The following is an 18,263-nucleotide window of genomic DNA, read 5'->3' on the forward strand; positions in this document are numbered from 1 at the left end:
TTCTCGGTTTCAGCTTGTAACGAAAACCTATTCAACATGTCAGGGTATTTCTTTTCTCCATCATTTCCTGGATATTATTTTGGAGACATTTACTGCATGTGGCACACCACCGTCCCATCTGGTTACGTCATTCACCTTGAATTCCAAGAATTCCAACTCAAGGATCACCCCATGTGCGAGAGCTGTTTCCTTCAGATTTTCGATGGACGCGACGAGACTGCGTCCGCGATGGGCAGATTCTGCGGTTATGCTTATCCTCCCCATTTTGTATCTTCATCAAATCACTTCACGGTTGTTCTTGATTGTCAGGGAGATTTGCGCGCGGAAGGATTCAAGGCCTTTTATCGCTCGGTTGCAGGTACATGAGTGGTGTTTTGTAACTCAGTTATTGCTATTTTTGTTGTTTATATGACTTTTTAAAAACCTGTTTTTCCCGCTTCTGCGCGCCGCCAAATGCAATATCTGGTGCTTGCTGAGAGGGTAAATCATGTTAAACATCCAACTGTTCTGCCAAAATGTGAAAGTCGCTTGTTGTAGTTCGCTTACTTCTTCAGATGTTGATTTTTGCTTTGAAGGAAATATGTCGGGGATTTTAGCCAAACTTAGACGTAAGTTAAATTGAGTGAAATATAAAAATGACTACTTAAAACAGTGAAGGAACATTTCATTAACACAAATGAAACAAAAAATGGTACGGATGGACAAAGTTTGGAAAAAATAACACGGATTGCGGGATGGATTTTTGAAAAATTGTTAAGCTGAACAGTTTCCAAAGTTGATCTCGTTTGTTTGCCACCTTTAGTTACAACGCTCGGGAGACATAGTGTCTAAAAAAAGCCTATGATTTTGTCATTTAGATCCGTAGTAGTAATTTCTTAGCTAACATTAAGTTTCATAGCGAGTATTTGGCAAAACTTAATAAAGTAGACTAAACTCAGCTGTGAAACAGTCTGTTTAATATCTGTCTCTCGTAATAATGTATAACAAGACCTACTTGAAGCAGTAAATGACGCACACATGACGTAATATATCAAACGCGAAAGACCGTGTTTGACCACGCACACTGCTACGCTATGTGTCACCCTCTATAAATAAATTTGATTGATTGACCACATTTCCAGACACCAAGAAGAGAGTTGAAAGTAAGACGCAACACCGTGGCGGAGTATTTCTGATGAACTTCGAAGTGATTTCTATGAAAACAATTAGATTATGAGCTCGAGATTTCTATCGCGTGATAGTTAACGAGGGCGCAGCCCGAGTCAACTATCACTCATAGAAATCGAGAGCGAATAATCTAATTGTTTTAGTGTAAATCTACTAGTCGTTCAAAATTTTCTATAAATCCTCCACACTGTTACCTCGGAAACGCAAAGAAGTGGCCGTCATTTAGTTAACAAGCGCACACTGCTACGCTACTCACTATCTATCAAAGAATAGATAGTGAGTAGCGTAGCCAATCAGGGAACAGCATTCGTGATAGAACACGGGTAGATTTATACTAATCTCTGATAGTATCATTCATGCATGTTTTATTGTTGTTGTTGTTGTTGTTGTTTTGTTTTCTTCATTCAGTTTCTGATGATCTAGCTGCATCTTGTTCACGTCAGCAAGGTAAACACTACAGTGCTTGTGTAGTACGTAAACAGCCATCTACCGTAAAACATTTTCCCACTCTGAAGAGGATCTTCAAAATCGAAAAGGTTTACTTTAAGATATTCTTAGTTGGGCATTTCCTCAAGAGTTAGTTCCTAGGATGTGATTAATCTTAAGTCACCTAGATGGTTGTTGAAATTGTAAATTAGACTGAGGTTTGCTAAAAATGTTCTCAAGGACTTGACTGATGTCTACTTTTTTTCTAGGATGTCCATCAAGCTGCAAGTGCGAAGAGTTAGATGAAGGTCCAGAAAAAACGATTCTGGTAACCGGAGAAGACTTGGTCACCGTGCCGAGCAAACTTCCTTCCAACACTGGAGCAGTGTATGTTGCGATTTGCTCATTCGCGCGAATTAAGTTACCACACCAAAAATGATCAGGATCAATCATTTAGTCATGAATGCCAGTTCTTGTACTTGATACTCAAAGTGCATTTGTTTCTGTTAGGATTCTTCCATTATTGCTAAAATTAGTCGCAATTAATGTTTCATATTTATTGTGTTTTGACTTGTTTTACCAGGTTTTTCCAAAAAAACCGGATATCCCAGCTACGAGAGATGGATTTCACAAATCTCACAAAACTAGAGTACATGTTAGTATTTGTTTTTTTGTTTTCTTCTCATCCAACTGAATGCAAAACCAAAACGTCCAAACTTGCCGTGCGATGTCTTTGCAAAGAGCCACAAAAAATGCCTTCTTTGAGCAACATTAGTTGTTACAAGAGAGTATATCTAAGAGATTCTATCCATGTGACCCATGTAAATCATATAAAAACCAAGGTCTAATTTTAACCTGCTCTTTATCTCTGGATGATGATATTTAGAGAGGGTTGTGTTACGTGTTTAGTTTTAAGGATTGTTGTAACCAGCATTCCGTTTTGAGCTGTACGATGTTTACAAGAAATGAAGTTTCACTTACGTAATTTTCAAAAATAATGGGTACCTAAAATGTGGCTCAAAAATCTTGTCATTTCAAATAACTACCTTATTTTCTTTGTCTTCTCCGTGTTTTCAGCGACATGAGTTTTAATATCCTTCTCCATGTGGATGAACACTCTTTCCAAAATCTTCCCTCCGTTAACACATTGTAAGTATATATCCCACCTAAATTATTTTCAGCAGCATAACGAAGGCCTATCTATATTCAAAATAGAAATTAATTTAATAAAAATACAATAATTGCCATTTCATTTGCCGTTTCGGAGGAAATGACTGACTGAGCTTTAGTTCGGGACAGAATAAAGTGGCCGTGATAACCAGGTGGTCTTATTTAAGGGAGGCGGCGTGGCCGAGTGGTTTAGGGCGCTGGATTTGAAATCTGGAGGTCCCTGGTTCAAATCCTCCGCCCTACCGCTGTCTGGATTTGCTCTCGGTAGCCCCGAGTTCAACTCCTCGGCCGCGTTGTGTAAATAGCCAACTGGTCAGCCTCCCACCAGTTGGGATTCTTAATAGTTTATGTTATATTTGAAATATTTGTTTACTTATTTACAGTGTCCCCAATTAGCACATTAGTGCTAAATACACCGACACTTAAATAAAGTGATTATTATATTCGTTGTTTAGAAAAAGTACTCCTGGAAAATGGCTGACAAAATGTCCGAATGACGTTATAGTAGTATTATTATTGGTGAATAATATAAAATTGTATGATAGTAATGAATCTTTCTCATATTGTTTTCAGGCGACTAAATTCTAACTTCTTTCGTTCTCTCCCTGCTGGAGGATTCACCGAGCTTCCCAATTTACGCGTCCTGTGAGTATTTTATGTTTCTGGAAACACGGTTAAAAGCACTCCAATACCTTTAATACCATGTTAATCTGAAAAGGAACTGACAGTGAGGGGAGGTTATTTAAAACAAGTTATCTTATCCATATGAAATGGGAAATTTTGATTTTTTTACAGTGATTTGGGATGGAATCTTCTACACCAAGCAAGAAGCGGAATGCTTGACGGACTAACAAGTTTAGAGGTTTTGTAAGTGCAAAGTTACAATTCTAATTTTAATTTAAAATTTCGAATTTCAAAGTTTGTACTTCACAAAAAAAATAAGTTTAACTGACTCAAGTAATCGCGTTTTTAGGAGTCTGCGCTCGAACCAGATAGAAGGAATAGAGTATGGTGTTTTTAACAACAAGAGCAACTTGACCCATTTGTAAGTTTATCTATTTATCTTTTTTTTTTTTATTTATGAAGTGGAACCCCGGTAATCCGGTCACCAACGGGCCACAAAAATCTGGCCGTATTAATGGGTAAAATGTATTAAAGGGGTTCTTTAAATAAGAAAATGACTGACTGAGCTTTAGTTCGGGACAGAATAAAGTGGCCGTGATAACCAGGTGGTCTTATTAACGAGGTGGAGGTAAGGGGGGATTCCAGTAGATTAATCCTGTAGAGTAGTCCTAGAAAGGAAATAGTCACACTTATTGACGAACCCTGTAAACAGAGGCCTTACGCCGGATCTTTCGACAGGCGTCTGTTCGAAGCGTTACACGTGTAGAGTTGAAAAGAACAAACAATTTAAATGTGTAATATTACTTAGAGTAATTAGTTAACAATTAACTATTAGCTTACTTGCTTTGCTGAGAAAAAGAAGATCGGCTTCGGTTGAATTGATGAGTAATCTATGAGCAAAACTCTTGTGAATGCCTTTTGAAGTTATTCCACAGTGACCAAAGGTCCCCAAAAAGAGCTACCCTTCATGGTGTTCTTTTTATTATCCTGGGCATGCTGATATTGAACCATTGTTTCATGTTGTTTAGATACCTTCAGGAAAACAAGCTCACAACTTTGCCAAGTGGTTTGTTTGGAGCCCTTGCAAAACTGAAAGTGTTGTGAGTATTCAATTAAACCTATCGGTTATACAACGCAGCAGAGTTCCGCAACAATTGCAATGTGAAACTTTTATGCAGCGTACGTCAGTTAACGCCGCAGTACTTTGTCAGTTTATCTTTAAAAATATTCCAAGTTCTACCGACCCACTGGAAGTGGCGAGCTTGAGACATATTTTTACGCGACCACATAAGCTACAGAGTTTTCATTTTAATCGTGCTTAAAATTAAGAATAAAGGCTGTCTGTCTGTCTGTCTTGAAGATAAACTGAAGGCATCATGCAGATGAGATAATGGAACTTTCTTTATATGCTTAATTTGTCTCATTTCGCCAGGGACCTAAGCAGCAACCAGTTGACGACAGTTACAAAGGGAACTTTTCAAGGTCTAGAGTCGTTAGAATATCTGTAAGTACAAATTGCAGTGTCAAGAATACTCAGGTACAGTGTTGATATCACCATGCGAACATTTCAATAAGCCTGAAAAGCAACAAATCCAGATTTTGATTTTCACCCTTTCTGATGATTCACAGGATGAAAGTTACTGCTAACATTCGAAATCAAAGTGACAAAATATGTATTATGTTACTACTAATTACAGTTTCACATTTGTAGTAGTCACAACACATTTAGATTAGACATCTTCTACAACCAAAATTAAACATAGAGTGCTTTAAAAAACCTCTTAGGGAAAGGGCAATGAAATTGAGCCATGCCCACAAAGTGAGAGTTTTAGGGGTTCCTTTCAGAGTCTTCGACAAGAATCGGGAGGGAAGGAGATCATTTATGGCCTACAGTGATGAGACCATATTTGTGTTCAAACATTTGTCCTTTTACACGAAAGCTGATAGATAAAGAAGAGAATCGGACAAATAAACATAGAATTGCTCTTAGTTTAGGTGCTAATCACCGCTGGAGCCAATATGGAACCATTTCAGTGATTCCCAATCTGGAGGACAAAACAATGGTTGTTCTCTCCCCTGAGAGAGACAAACCTTTCAAATGCAAAACAATCTTATTGTTTTGTCCTCCAGATTGGGAATTAACTGAAAGGGGTCTATAGTGCTCTTCAATGAAGAAGCTTACACAACGAAATGTGTTGAGAGATTACTCAGATCTTGAGTACATATGGAATTCCTGAGTAGTCTCTCTACACATTTCGTTGAATTGCTCATAGGTTTTTTTTTGTGACGCTTCTTCTTCTTGGTTAACTCAGGTACCTGAACAGCAACAAACTGTCTGATGTGCCGTCCGATGCTTTTAGTGAACTGAAAAACATTAAATACCTGTGAGTAACGTTTATTTTGTGGTTGGTTAATGAAATCTATTTTGTTGGGAAATGCACTACCCAGAAATATTCCCATCAGATTTGATATATTTGCGGCTTTAGGGTAAGTAAAGCTACCAAATTTATTACGAGGCCATAATTGAAACAACAACAAAAGTTAAAAGATGCATTTCCGGAAGGTAGCATCAAGAAACATTGATTTCACAACTTGCAGAACTTGAGGATTCACTCGCTGCTGTTGATCCTGATATGAATGATTGCTGTCCGGCGAAAATGATGAACAATACTATTGTTAATCCTTATGTTCCCATGTTTAGCGATTTTTCTTTCACAGGAAACTTGACCGCTTCATCCTCTGCTGCTATGCCAAGAAATCAATCGTGGGAGTTGACTGTGAGTCTCCAGTCGATGAATTCTCAAGCTGTGACGACCTCATGAAAAATAAAACTCTCCAGATCTGTATTTGGATTCTTGGAATCCTCGCCTTCCTTGGCAACCTCTTTGTCATAATATGGCGGGCCCTCGACAAAGAAGAGAACAGGGTTCAATCGTTCTTGCTGACAAATCTGGCTGTTGCTGATCTGTTGATGGGCGTGTATTTGCTGACAATCGCAATCATGGACTTAAGATGGCAAGGGGAATACTTCATGCATGACATCGAATGGAGATCTGGTATAGGCTGTCGAATTGCTGGAGTTCTTTCGATGCTCTCCAGTGAAGTATCCGTTCTGATTCTAACCATCATAACAATGGACAGACTAATATGCATCGTCTTTCCTTTCAAGTTCAACCGCCTTACTTACAGAGCGGCCGTGTTTGCATGTATAGGAGTATGGACGTTTGGTGTAGTCATATCGGTTATTCCTATTACTGGGATTAGTTACTTTTATGATGATGAGAGCGCTGGTAACTTCGGTTTCTACAGCCGCTCTGCCGTTTGCCTTCCGCTTCAGCTCTCTGGAGGAAGACCGGCTGGCTGGGAATATTCTGTCGCCTTTTTCGTTTGTTTAAACTTCATTTCTTTCACGTTCATTTTCGTCGCCTACATGACAATGTTCTGGACAGTAAAGCGTGCGTCCCGCGCCGCGCGATCGACAAATTTAAACAAAGAATCCGCCATGGCCAAGCGACTTGTCTTCATTGTGATGACAGACTTTTGCTGTTGGATGCCAATAATTATAATCAACATTTTATCTCTGACTGGAAATTTTGACGATCCAGACAAAATTGCCTATGTGTGGATAGCAGTGTTTGTTCTTCCGCTCAACTCTTCCCTCAATCCAATCCTGTACACGTTTTCCACCAAAAGAACTAAACGAAGCTTGGTCCGAAAGCGGAAAAACGTCAGTAGCGTGGCAATGAGGACGCTCCACAGTCGTTTGCCAGGTGAGTAGAACCAGTTCTCATCCAAACAAAGACATAGAGCAAGGTTTGGACATACTATCAAACGTTTTTTTGACAGTCCTTCCATCCCCAGTTCCGATGGCAGACAGGAAAGAAAGAACAAATATCTCGTAGAAAGAATAAATATCTCGTATAAAGGTAAATCACGTTTGGATGAGAACCAGTTCTCATCCAAACAAAGACATAGAGCAAGGTTTGGACATACTATCAAACGTTTTTTTGACAGTCCTTCCATCCCCAGTCCCGATGGCAGACAGGGAAGAAAGAACAAATATCTCGTAGAAAGAATAAATATCTCGTAGAAGGGGAAACCACGCGTAAGTGACGCCCATTTAAGATAAATGTCTTTACAGTTTGGATTCTTAAGTAAAACTCCATTAAGAGGGTGCTTTCCATGATCGGGTGTCCTTTCGTGTTGCGTACTTCGTATTATTACCAAAAACATTATTTGTATTTGATTAATTTATCTTTCTTGGTCGCATGCTATGACACACATCCGGGTGCTGAACTGTAGCTGAGGACCCACCTTTTCAAGTTCTTTAGAAAACATTGAGGGATGCCTTACTTTTCAAGCGCAGTTAGTTGTTTAAGGCTAGTTGTTGCGTAGTAGTTATATGCGCTCGTACAGACACCATTGGACAGTTGGTTTTTCTGCGCGGGTGTCGTAGCGTCCATTGTCGTACAAAAAGGGCGATAGCAGTGCTTGTCGTGAGCAGGCTGAACGATGTGACGCGGTAACTGCGTGTGATCGCGACCAAGTCGGGTTGGTAGACGATTTGGGGGAATGCTTGGAGTTTTCGTAACCACAAGGGCCTGGTTTCACTTGGGTTTCCCTGCCACGCGAGTAAGCACCATGACCTACTCAGTTTTGACATAACCACCGTCTCGGAATCCTCGCAGTTGGGATGACAGTCCACTTTGGTTCGGGTGCAACACAACTGATCTTGATTCTTGACTGTGATGACGGCCGTTTCAGTGGTTTGAAGGCCTGCGGTTCGAAATGACCGGGTTTACTTTTGCGCTTGTGTCCACTTCCGCGCGGGGTTAGGTGCAAGCTGTTTGTAACCGTGCTCGTGTCAGTCCGGGCTCAGTCAAACTGAAGAGAAAGAGAAAGACGACAGATCAAAAACAACAATCCTTACGTCAAAGCCATCCATGACAGCATTCAATCAGGTCTCGCTAAAGCCGTCAAACCAACCTGCCATGATCGGTAGCAAGCGTCATTCTTCATCTTCTTACTTTCGACTTTCTCTAAAAGACGACTACAAACATCTCTGGACGTCTTCGTACATTCAAGAAGCCAGAAAGAGGGGGATGGGGGTTACCCCTCTTTCTTTCCCTCATAAAAGCCCACTTCGGTCAACTTCGTTGTTCGAGCAATTGCACTCCCACAGTGAAAGGGACACCTATCGGAGGTAGCGAGAAAAGCACAAAGCCAAGATCCACGCCAAGCAACACCAGCACTCAAACGCAACCGCGAGCGGATCAACGCTTAGAAATACGCTCCAACTGATTAGCTCCAAGTGGTCTGATTTTTTAAAATTATTATCAGGTCTTGGGTATGAAAAACATCATTGGCAAAATAGAGTTCATGCAGCGGTGCTGCCATCCGAAGCCCCTGTTTCTTCTTCTAAGAGACTTACCTTCTTTACTCGAATGAAAAAAAGATCATGTGCCTTGTTACACGTACGTAGATGTGTCAAAGTATTAGTAAAATTAGAAAAAATATAATCAATATACATGCCATTGAATTCTTTCACACAAAGAAACTTGCAGTTCGTTTGTAACTTACAGTTCGCAGGCTTGCCAGAGTATATCCAAAGCAGACGTGGCTGAACAACAACTCATTTGTCAGCAGCGGGTAACGCCTGCCAACCTCCACAAAGAGTAGAGGAAAGTCAAATACGAATCCATTACGACCTAGCAGTACTAGAATCACTGCTAGGTCACTGTTATCTTTGCCGAGCAAATATGTTGGTCCCTTTTAAAGAAGACATGACATTTTTTTCTGAAGTTCTGCATTAAATGATATTTTTCACAGCAACACTGAGGCATACATGTAGTAACATACATGTAGTATATCTTACAGACTTTAGGTATATCATTTCTCACTTGTGACCAAATTTAAGAGCTGTCATAGGTTTCTCTTTAATTTCACATTGCAGTGTCAACAAACCCGGCCTAGCAATTTATAAAATAGGGACGTCGGACCACTCAGGTCCCGCCCACATTCCCGCTTGTAAAACCCTTAGCTCTATTTCAAATAAACAAATGTATTTTACCGCTAATAGTCTCTGTTGTTGCCGTTGTCATGCTAATTCCCTGATGCGATGACTTCACCCCCTTTTGAAACTTAAATTCCAGCCCACCAAGGAAAAAAAGTGATTAGTTTTTTCAATTCAACCAATACGAGCGCGTATAACTACCTATTGTACTTGGGGCCAATATCTTTTACCACTTTCACTGAAGGGACTGTATGGGTTTGAGTTGTTTTCTGGAATTTCTTCAGGTCGAAAGCAAACAGTTGATTGGCTTAAAACATCTGATAATATCACCTTGGTCACCAACGTCGTTCCTGGTTCTGGTGATTCCATTCCACTTCCGTCACCGACACCTGAAGCGGGAACAAAGGAACAAGACAGTAAGGAAGTACACATAGTACATGCTAAACTCAAGCTTATTGAAGACGCTAACATTCTGCAAGACGATACTGCAGGAAAAAGTTCGACAGTAAGTGCTAAGACCAAGTTGTTTCTGTACAGGGTTCTACTTGGAACAGACATAGTTCCCATATTGTCTTAACTCCCATCATTAGATTGGGTGGAGTAGATGGTTCTTGGTTTAAGACAAAAACTGGAAATTTCAGTTTTTATTAAGACAAGCACCAGTAGCAAAATTGTTGTCATGGCAACAGCACTGAGGGTGTCATTTTGTTTCTTTTGTGATGTACATTTGTGGTGCCAAGTTTCAAGAACATTGCTTCAATATTTCTTCAGATATTTATTCAGCATTTTACCATTTTTAGTTGCAAACAATATGACGTCATCACTGATCTAATTTGCATAATAGAAAAACTTCAATATCTCTAAAGCGAAAAAAGATGCTTCAAAAGGAAAAATGCCATTCTTCTGTATTTTGAAAGGCCTTTCAAGTAAGCAAAAATTATTTTTCATGTCATATGCACTTTAAAATCCCTTATCGGTGGGTAAGGTGAAGCCTTCTATGTGTCGAATAATGAAAGCTAATTCTCCGTTGGTGCTGTTGCAGGGTTATGCTGTAGCCTGGTGCGAGCAAGAAAATTTTCTTAGTATGGTACTGCTCAAATATTTTGCCAAAGAATACAAGAAGGAGTGGTTAGCTGAGGTTGATACGGTACAAGGCATGTCTTGTGATGAAGAACCTCTCTCGAATCTACTTCATTATCGTTGGCACTCCAAAGGTGAGAAATATATTGTGTATTTAATCTCTACATCCCCGGTCTTCAACATTCACTACTTTTATAACTGTCGGCTCCCTATTTACATATACACTTATTAATATGAACTTAAATAAGATTTCTCTTTCGGCGAAAAATGCCTGTTCTGCCTATGGTGTCTTTTGTACCACAATGAAACCTTTCCACAAAGGCCACCTTGAGGACGGAGGAATCGAAAGTGGCCTTTGTAGAGGGGTGACCGTTAGTAGAAGTTTAACTGTACTCTGTACTAATGGAAAGGAGGGAACTTCAAATTCAAGCTGAATTGAAGAATTTAGTTTTGAGTTTAAGTCCGGTAGCAAAAGGTGAAAAGATGGATATAAACAAAACAATCCCTGTGCTATTATGCATGTATTATACTTAATTCAAATTGGCGCTTAGTGTTAATTGAACGAATGAACCTTTGTAACTTTATTCGATGTTCGAAGACTTGAAGACCGAAGAAGTTTGTCAAAATTTATCTCTGCAATAATCTCATGTTTGTACCTGTCGTATTTAGTGGTTATGTAAGGGACACTTTGTTCTTATTGGCTGACGTGTTGTTTCTTTGTTTTTGTTTTTGTTTGTGTTTTACAGCTCGCGACCAAATCATTGAACAAGGAAAAGTGAAGATTCGTGAATTACACTCAAACAGTCTGTAAGTTGCATTCTTAGTGAGTATTAGTTGCGATTTTCAGCGCAGCGTCCGTTAAAATGGCAGTGGATCCGATGGCATTCAGGTTTTTCTTGTGATCTGGAATGTTCATGGCAAAATAAAATGCTGTAACAGGCTGTTTTATAAGATCAATTAGTCAACTACGTGTAAAGAGAACTGCAAAGAGGGCAAGTGACGTGTTAATGCGACGTTTAAGCTAAGGTGGCTGAACACAGTTTTTGATACCTGTGTTTCATTCACCTTTTTCTCTAAAACCCTTGATCTCTCGGTCACCAAAAATGGCAGCAAGCAAGTTAACGACACAAACTTTGGTTTTTTGATGGTTAAGCTGACGTATGTGCCGTTGCCATGGCAGCATGAATAAAAATAAACAGACCTTTAAAATCGGTTTTGTTTATTTTTAGAAAATCTAGTCATTAGATCTTCTTTATAATTTGCATGCAACAAGCTTGTAACGATTCTCACAAGTTAACACCATTTTGCCAATAATTTAACAGAGAGATCTTTAATCATCCTTTGTTAAAGTTCAGTTATTATCAATACTCCTGTTACTTATTTTCTAAAGTATTCTCGTGCCAAATTTCGTGAAATTCTAATGAGTGGTTCTCGAGAAATAGGCGTATTTCCGAGAGTGCGAATTTTCATTCAATCGCAATTTTTTTACTTACTACACATGCGCTGCATTTAACTGGGTTCTTTCGGTAACAGAGAAAAACCTGAGAATTGCTGGGTTCTTTGCATCGTTACCTTTTCTAACATATCTTTGAGATAATCCTTGTGCGCGCGCTGAATTGCATCGGCAAAAGCGCGCGCGAAAACTGTGTTCGGCTACCTTAAAGGGCCAGTTTTCCTCTTGGACCAAGGTGCAGTCGGTGAAAATCAACAACAAATTGAACGCTGAACTTAAACCGGCCGGTGTGTATTAAAATTGTACTCCATGTTCAAGTGTAATACTGGGATGATGACGAGAGGCATATTCCACAAGCCTACATAAACCATTCTCTCCCTGATAAAGTAGCGTCTCACCTACGCCGTGCCGAAAAGGAATCTGGAACGAGTTGAAATTTCTCTTTCTCCCCAGACCTCAAACGGTCTTCAACAAACTTAGCTTCTACTTCTGATCACTATTCAAATGTTCAATTCTCCTTTTTCTTTTAAGTCTGATTTGCTACGATTTTGTGTCGAGTTCAACATTGGAAGATTTTCTTTGTGAGAAAGGAACTGTTCTTAACTTCGATGCAGTGTGCGCCATAGCTTGTGACGTCATCAGTGCCATAGAACGACTACAGGATCTTGGGATACTCCATAACAACATCACAACAAGCAACATTCTCGTTGGTCAATGCTCACGAGTGAGTAAAATGAGTAAATATGAGCAGTCTATATTTCTCTTCCCTCTTTTTTATAGTCTCTCAAGAGAAACGCGAAAAAGCGGCCACGTGAGAAAGTTTCCTCTTGCTTTCTTAATGAATATAATGAATATAACGAGTAAGGGCTATATAAGAGTGCCTGCTTGGAGTGCAGCGACACAATTCACGTCTACAGGAGCTCATTTGTGTGGAAGGCTAGGTTATTCTTTTATAGTTTAGTGACTTCGAATTACTGATTAATTCTAGTTCATTGTTTCATCCACAGACGTCGTATTCCAAGAACATATACTTACCGGCCAGTAAAACATTTCGAAATATCCTTCTATTTTATCATTTATTTTACGCCATAAAAAAAACATTAAGATTAACAGATGTGCTAATAAAACAACATTAACCTTGAAACTGTCGTCGCGCAAGTGTTTCGTCATATATGGTCGAGAAAAGCTTCGCTTTCTATTAAGGAAAATGGTTTTTGCGGGTTAAAAGCTGCTTGACTAAAACGGGAAGGATAAACGAATTTGCTATTTCTTATCTCCTAAGCTGCAGTAAAAAATTAGAACAGATCTTGTGTAAACCAGCTCATCCTAAATTTTCCCTCTGTAGAAAATAGACGTTAGAAACGCACGCTTGAAGAAACTGAGAAATCTGGATTAACACTTCGCTTTTCCATACCTGTATGTGACTTGCACACATCTAAACCTTATCTGAAGCTGTCTGGTACGTAATTTTTTATCGCTTCTTTTTAGCTTCCTCCTATAAGAGCAGTCTTGAGTGGTTTTTCTCGAGCGTCCAAGATGAACGAAGCTGGGGCTTTTACAAACTGGGCAGCTGATGAACAGAGTAACTTTGGCAACGATATTGAACAATTTGGACAGTTGTTAGCTACCTTATTAGGGCATTGCCATGGCTCAAGTGAATATATCAAGGTAAATATTGCTGTTTATATTATTTTCACGATCGTTCTTCTTGTTTTACGTCCTAAAGAAGTTAAAACTGTATTAAGGCCACGGACGTAAATCTGCTAATGACTGGCCATGTTGCTGATGTCAACTGAGTAATGGACACGCATCTCAAGCAGTTTTTTGCTTCAAGTAATGACTTCCGTTAGCGCTAGAGATATCTCGTTTTACCCAACCTCGTTCCCAGGGCTTTTCTGTTAGAGCCCTGGGAACGAGGTGGTGTTTATACCTATTCCTAGCCGTCCACATACAACTAGTGTAAGGTTTAACTAGATGGGGACGGGAACCTTTGATAAGTGTAGATGCTGTACACTGTACGCTGCTGTAGACGCCTATCAACAAAACCTGCTCTGTAAACAATACGAGGTTTCTGTTTCAAACAGGGAAAACGCCATCAGAAGTCTGTTACTAGCAATAAGCACCGTCGTAGCTTCCATAACGCTTTTTACAGCATTTCTCTGGCATATGTCAGCTATGTATCCGACAGCGTAATATTGTGTACAAGGAAAAGACACAAGGTACAAGAAATACGTGGAAGATAAGTTTTCTTTGTTTATAAGTGTCTGATTTTTATTTATTTATTTATTTTTTTTGTAGCTTCATGAAATTATGAATCTGTGTTTTGAGGAGACAGTGGAGAACAGACCTACGGCATTTTACATCCGGGAGCTTCTGGAAGAAGTTTGGTTCTGCGTGGGAGTCTGGGATACCTGTCTATGAATAAAACTTGATTCAATGAGCTATTTCACTGTCTCACTGGACGCAAGGGAAAAGAAGTGTAATAGCGTATAGTTTTTTATTTCCTTTCCCTTTCACTTTCAAAGGATAATATCGTTATTTGTAATGCCATTTACTCAGCAACCTACTTCTTTTTTGATGGAGTTTGCGTGTTATGAAGCTAAAATACATTGTAATAAGTTGTATTCGGTTCTGTTAAACGGTCTTAAACCAACTCTCAAACAGACGAAAGACAACGCTATGTGTTTTCTTATTTTACGAGGTCAGTCAAAGTCAGCTCCTGTACAACAACTAACCAATGAGCCCATTCCCAAGCAATCATACCTCCAGACTTTGCCTAGCCTAGTGAGGAGTTTGAGATAGTTTTAGTTAGGTGTCCCCTATTAGCAGTGGGGATTCTCCACTGCTTATTATTAGATGTATTTGACACGTTAATAAATTCACTATTATTATTATTATTATTATTATTATTATTATTATTGAGAAATCTTGTTAATTGTCTCAGTTTATGCACGAGGAAGAAATCGTTTGTTTGATTTCCGTTTTTACTGTTGTAAATACAGTGTACTTTATTTACAAATATAGAGTTCCGAGTTGTAGTCAATTCAAGGTTTTGTAGATATGTATACCAAGCTTTCTCGGCTTGAAGGGGCTACTCGGCCCTCATGATGTAATCTTTACCTTTTACTTCATGTACAAAGCTGACCCTTTTGGTAAATGCCATGAGCTTTGGCTTGAAAGTAGAGAATTTAATAAATTTGAAACAAATAATTTCATTTAGTGGTGATAGTTTTGAAAATAAGTCCATAACGAACAAGCTACCGTAGGAGTTTTCTCTAGGCCTTAAGTCGAAACGGACTGACCGCGGCGAATTAAAGAGGCCTAGGAACTAGGTAAGAGTTCGTGATTTAAAAACCCCTCAGGTATGACATGTTATCGATCTTATTTCTTTTGTTATTATTTTAGAAAAATTTCCTGTTTCTTTTTTCTCGTTATTGCTCCACAGAAAATACGGATTACATGTAAATGCCTCTATTTCCATACAACTACAGCTAGCCTCTTTCCGAAGCAAAAGAAAAACGGAAGTTTTTTGGTTTGAAACGTCCAAGAGGTTTTAATTTGCTTTTCCCGATCGAAAGATCTAGTACTAAAGGCTTATTATTGAAAGACAAAAATTCCCTTTCGAAATACGATACAAGTTCTACGGTAGGGGATTTGTAATCGGAACCATTAATCGCATAAAGCGGAAAATAAGCGCATAAGCTCGTGCTTAGGGGCAACGGGAAACGTTTAAACGTTTTGTCTGAGATTTGAAGGGGCATTTTTTCATGATTTTCCAAATATAAGTGTACCACGTAAGGGATCGTTCTCTCTTACTTTAGCCCTTTTCATTTTCGCGTGAAATCCTCCGCGCTTCGCACGAGGAACGAGACAGGACGAAAAGCACGCAACGAGAGATGCGGACATCTGTTTTTTCCTAATATTCAAAACATTTAAAATAAAAACCTTTATAAACTCTGGCAATTATGCTTCTAAACGCGTTTTTATTGATGTTAATTTGAGGTCTCAAAGGCGTTCTTGTTTTGAGTTTGTCCTTAGTGACATTGGGTTTGGTCAGTTCTCTGTATGATTTAGAATTATTCTTCATGTAATTTATGACATAGAAAAAATATTGAGAACTACTGGTTGTAGTGGTATCGTCGCTTTCATTTTCTATGGACTTTTTATTTTAAACTTTTCCTAAGCGTCCAAAGATCGTATCTAATAGAATGGTGAATGTTGACGTTTAGTTTTGTTTTCTGGGCGGAATGGGAAGGAAATGTTACAATAACATCCGTTTGGGATGAAACACATGTTATTTTCCCTTACAACAATACTGACGAGAAGATTCTTCATCTTTTAACGGCCAGACTAATATCTATACTAATACTATCATGGTAAAACTTCTGTCAAATAGTGTTTTGATTTTGATTGTATCAACGAAGTTTCCGTTGTCTATTTGTTCCCACCATGCGTACCATTTCAGCTTAAGATTATCATTTCAATCTTTGCATTTTTCTTTTATGCCCGGCCAAAAATAATTTTAACAGAAGCGAAAGCGCTTTGGAACAAAGTGCAAGGAAACGAAGTTTTCTGTCTTTTTCCCGGCTCTGATCCATATCTAACACAGGTTTAGGTCAATTCATTGTTTTTATCTGGGTAAATATAAATTGAGTTTGATTTCAACGGGGGGCCACTAATTGAAACATTTTCAGAAGCGCTCTTAAGTAAAATTCAACAATATTTGTCGTTAATGTTTAATAAACCAGATCAAGCTGATTCTTGCTTTGAAATATTAATGCTCGTTCTAGAATAGTCAGCTGCAAACCTCTGTAATTAAATTAAACCTTTCTCAAGTCTTACGTGACTTTTTATGAATGTATGCACACCGCAAAAGAGAAATAGAAATTAAAAACAATTTGTTTTTAGTTAACCGCAATATTTCTGATTGGAGTGATTAGTGCACATGCGCGTGGTTATCAGTAGTTCAACTGCGTTGGTTTTTATCTACTGTTATATTCCAATTTGAGAAATATAAGAGAGTAAATTTAATTCACCATCTGTTGAGTTATTATTTGGCTATACGTCCTTAGTTTCGCTCTTGTGGTGAATTCTCCATGTCGTATTATATTTCCTTGATGAAACGCTGGGGGAGTTTTCTTCAAATTTCTGGCTTTCTCTTGTCAATCTCTGTGATTGCACCGGCTTTATTTTCATACAGTTGCTTCTCTTACTTCAGATATTCGTTTTGATTGCTTTTTAACGATGGGGACGGGTTTATATGATATAAATGACTTGATATGTGCACCCACTCTGATTTGTGCGAGAATTTACAGTTCTGTAGCTTGATTCGATAATCCAACTCCGTCCGAGAAACTCAAGAATGCCATCAGCGTTTTCTCCTCCGTTTAATTCCCTGTTTCAGTAATCGAAGTTCTTTAATTTTAGTGATTTTTTTTTATTATTTTCACAACCTGTTAAAGTTGTCAGCTTGCCAGACGGTCGCCTTTAAAATAGGTGTAAATCGGTTCGCTACGGGTGGCTTGCGTTAAACTGCGACAAAATCTTTTACGCTTTTTCATTCTGATTCAAAATTTCTCAGGCACTCACTGATCCGCAACAAGCAAAGATTCTCCGTCGCTCCTTATATTTCAACCACGATTTCGATTCTCTTCGAGTTTAACATTACGAAATACTGTCACTTTCCATTGTTTTCTTGCATATAAGCAGTTCACTTCGCGACAGAATAATCAGTCGCTCGCGCAGTTTTATCCTAAAACCTTTTGTTCACAAGAAAATGTGTAAAATGTCATGTCAAGTCAGATTTCCTGTCTGTGTATTTTTTTGTTAAATTTCAACCATTAGAAACCCTTTTTGCTTCCTATAAAAAGGAAACATTATTCAATTGAACTACCTTTTAGTTCATTTGTTAAATAATTTATGCTTTTCAGTGGTTTCAATGGTTCAAGTTTGCACCAATCATATTCTTTGTTGTGTTGATTTCATGCACGTGTGCTAAATGTGGGGTTATTGTTACTTAGACCACAGTTCCTTACTGCTCCAAAACCGCTCGTTTTCAGTTTGAATCTTTGTTATTTTTCTTCCTGAGGCGGAAGTCTACTGAAATCAAAAGCGTTTCACCGGTATTTCCTGTTTTACTCAGGTGAATAAGAAAACAGGTAAGTAATTTATGCGTGAGGTTCTATATTTTTTTTACCCTAAAATTTACATTAAGAAATCGCCATTTATAAACGTTGAGAAAACAATTACACTTAATATAATACTAATTTTTTCTCTTTTTTGATCCAAGAACCATAGATTTTTGTTTGTGGTTGCAAGTGGCAATTTTTA

General features: G+C 38.6%; 1 protein-coding gene across 1 annotated transcript in view; it reads left to right on the top strand.

The window, feature by feature from the left end:
- LOC110053725 (MAM and LDL-receptor class A domain-containing protein 2-like) overlaps window positions 1-15,148 on the top strand; it is a 53,637-nt gene extending 38,489 nt beyond the window's left edge. The window contains exons 44-61 of the mRNA XM_020759992.2: window positions 14-358; window positions 1,576-1,614; window positions 1,863-1,980; window positions 2,177-2,248; window positions 2,671-2,742; window positions 3,337-3,408; window positions 3,559-3,630; window positions 3,737-3,808; window positions 4,416-4,487; window positions 4,820-4,891; window positions 5,700-5,771; window positions 6,106-7,157; window positions 9,685-9,905; window positions 10,443-10,614; window positions 11,227-11,287; window positions 12,465-12,657; window positions 13,422-13,601; window positions 14,232-15,148. Of these exons, the coding sequence (XP_020615651.2) occupies window positions 14-358; window positions 1,576-1,614; window positions 1,863-1,980; window positions 2,177-2,248; window positions 2,671-2,742; window positions 3,337-3,408; window positions 3,559-3,630; window positions 3,737-3,808; window positions 4,416-4,487; window positions 4,820-4,891; window positions 5,700-5,771; window positions 6,106-7,157; window positions 9,685-9,905; window positions 10,443-10,614; window positions 11,227-11,287; window positions 12,465-12,657; window positions 13,422-13,601; window positions 14,232-14,354 (3,080 nt within the window). The 3' untranslated portion in view covers window positions 14,355-15,148. The remainder of the gene's footprint in view (window positions 1-13; window positions 359-1,575; window positions 1,615-1,862; window positions 1,981-2,176; window positions 2,249-2,670; window positions 2,743-3,336; window positions 3,409-3,558; window positions 3,631-3,736; window positions 3,809-4,415; window positions 4,488-4,819; window positions 4,892-5,699; window positions 5,772-6,105; window positions 7,158-9,684; window positions 9,906-10,442; window positions 10,615-11,226; window positions 11,288-12,464; window positions 12,658-13,421; window positions 13,602-14,231) is intronic.
- The last annotated feature ends 3,115 nt before the right edge of the window (window positions 15,149-18,263 follow it).

The sequence above is a fragment of the Orbicella faveolata genome, unplaced genomic scaffold (genome assembly GCF_042242905.1).
Source record: "Orbicella faveolata isolate gen_17 unplaced genomic scaffold, um_ofav_v1 contig_26, whole genome shotgun sequence".
Classification (NCBI taxonomy): Eukaryota; Metazoa; Cnidaria; class Anthozoa; order Scleractinia; family Merulinidae; genus Orbicella; species Orbicella faveolata.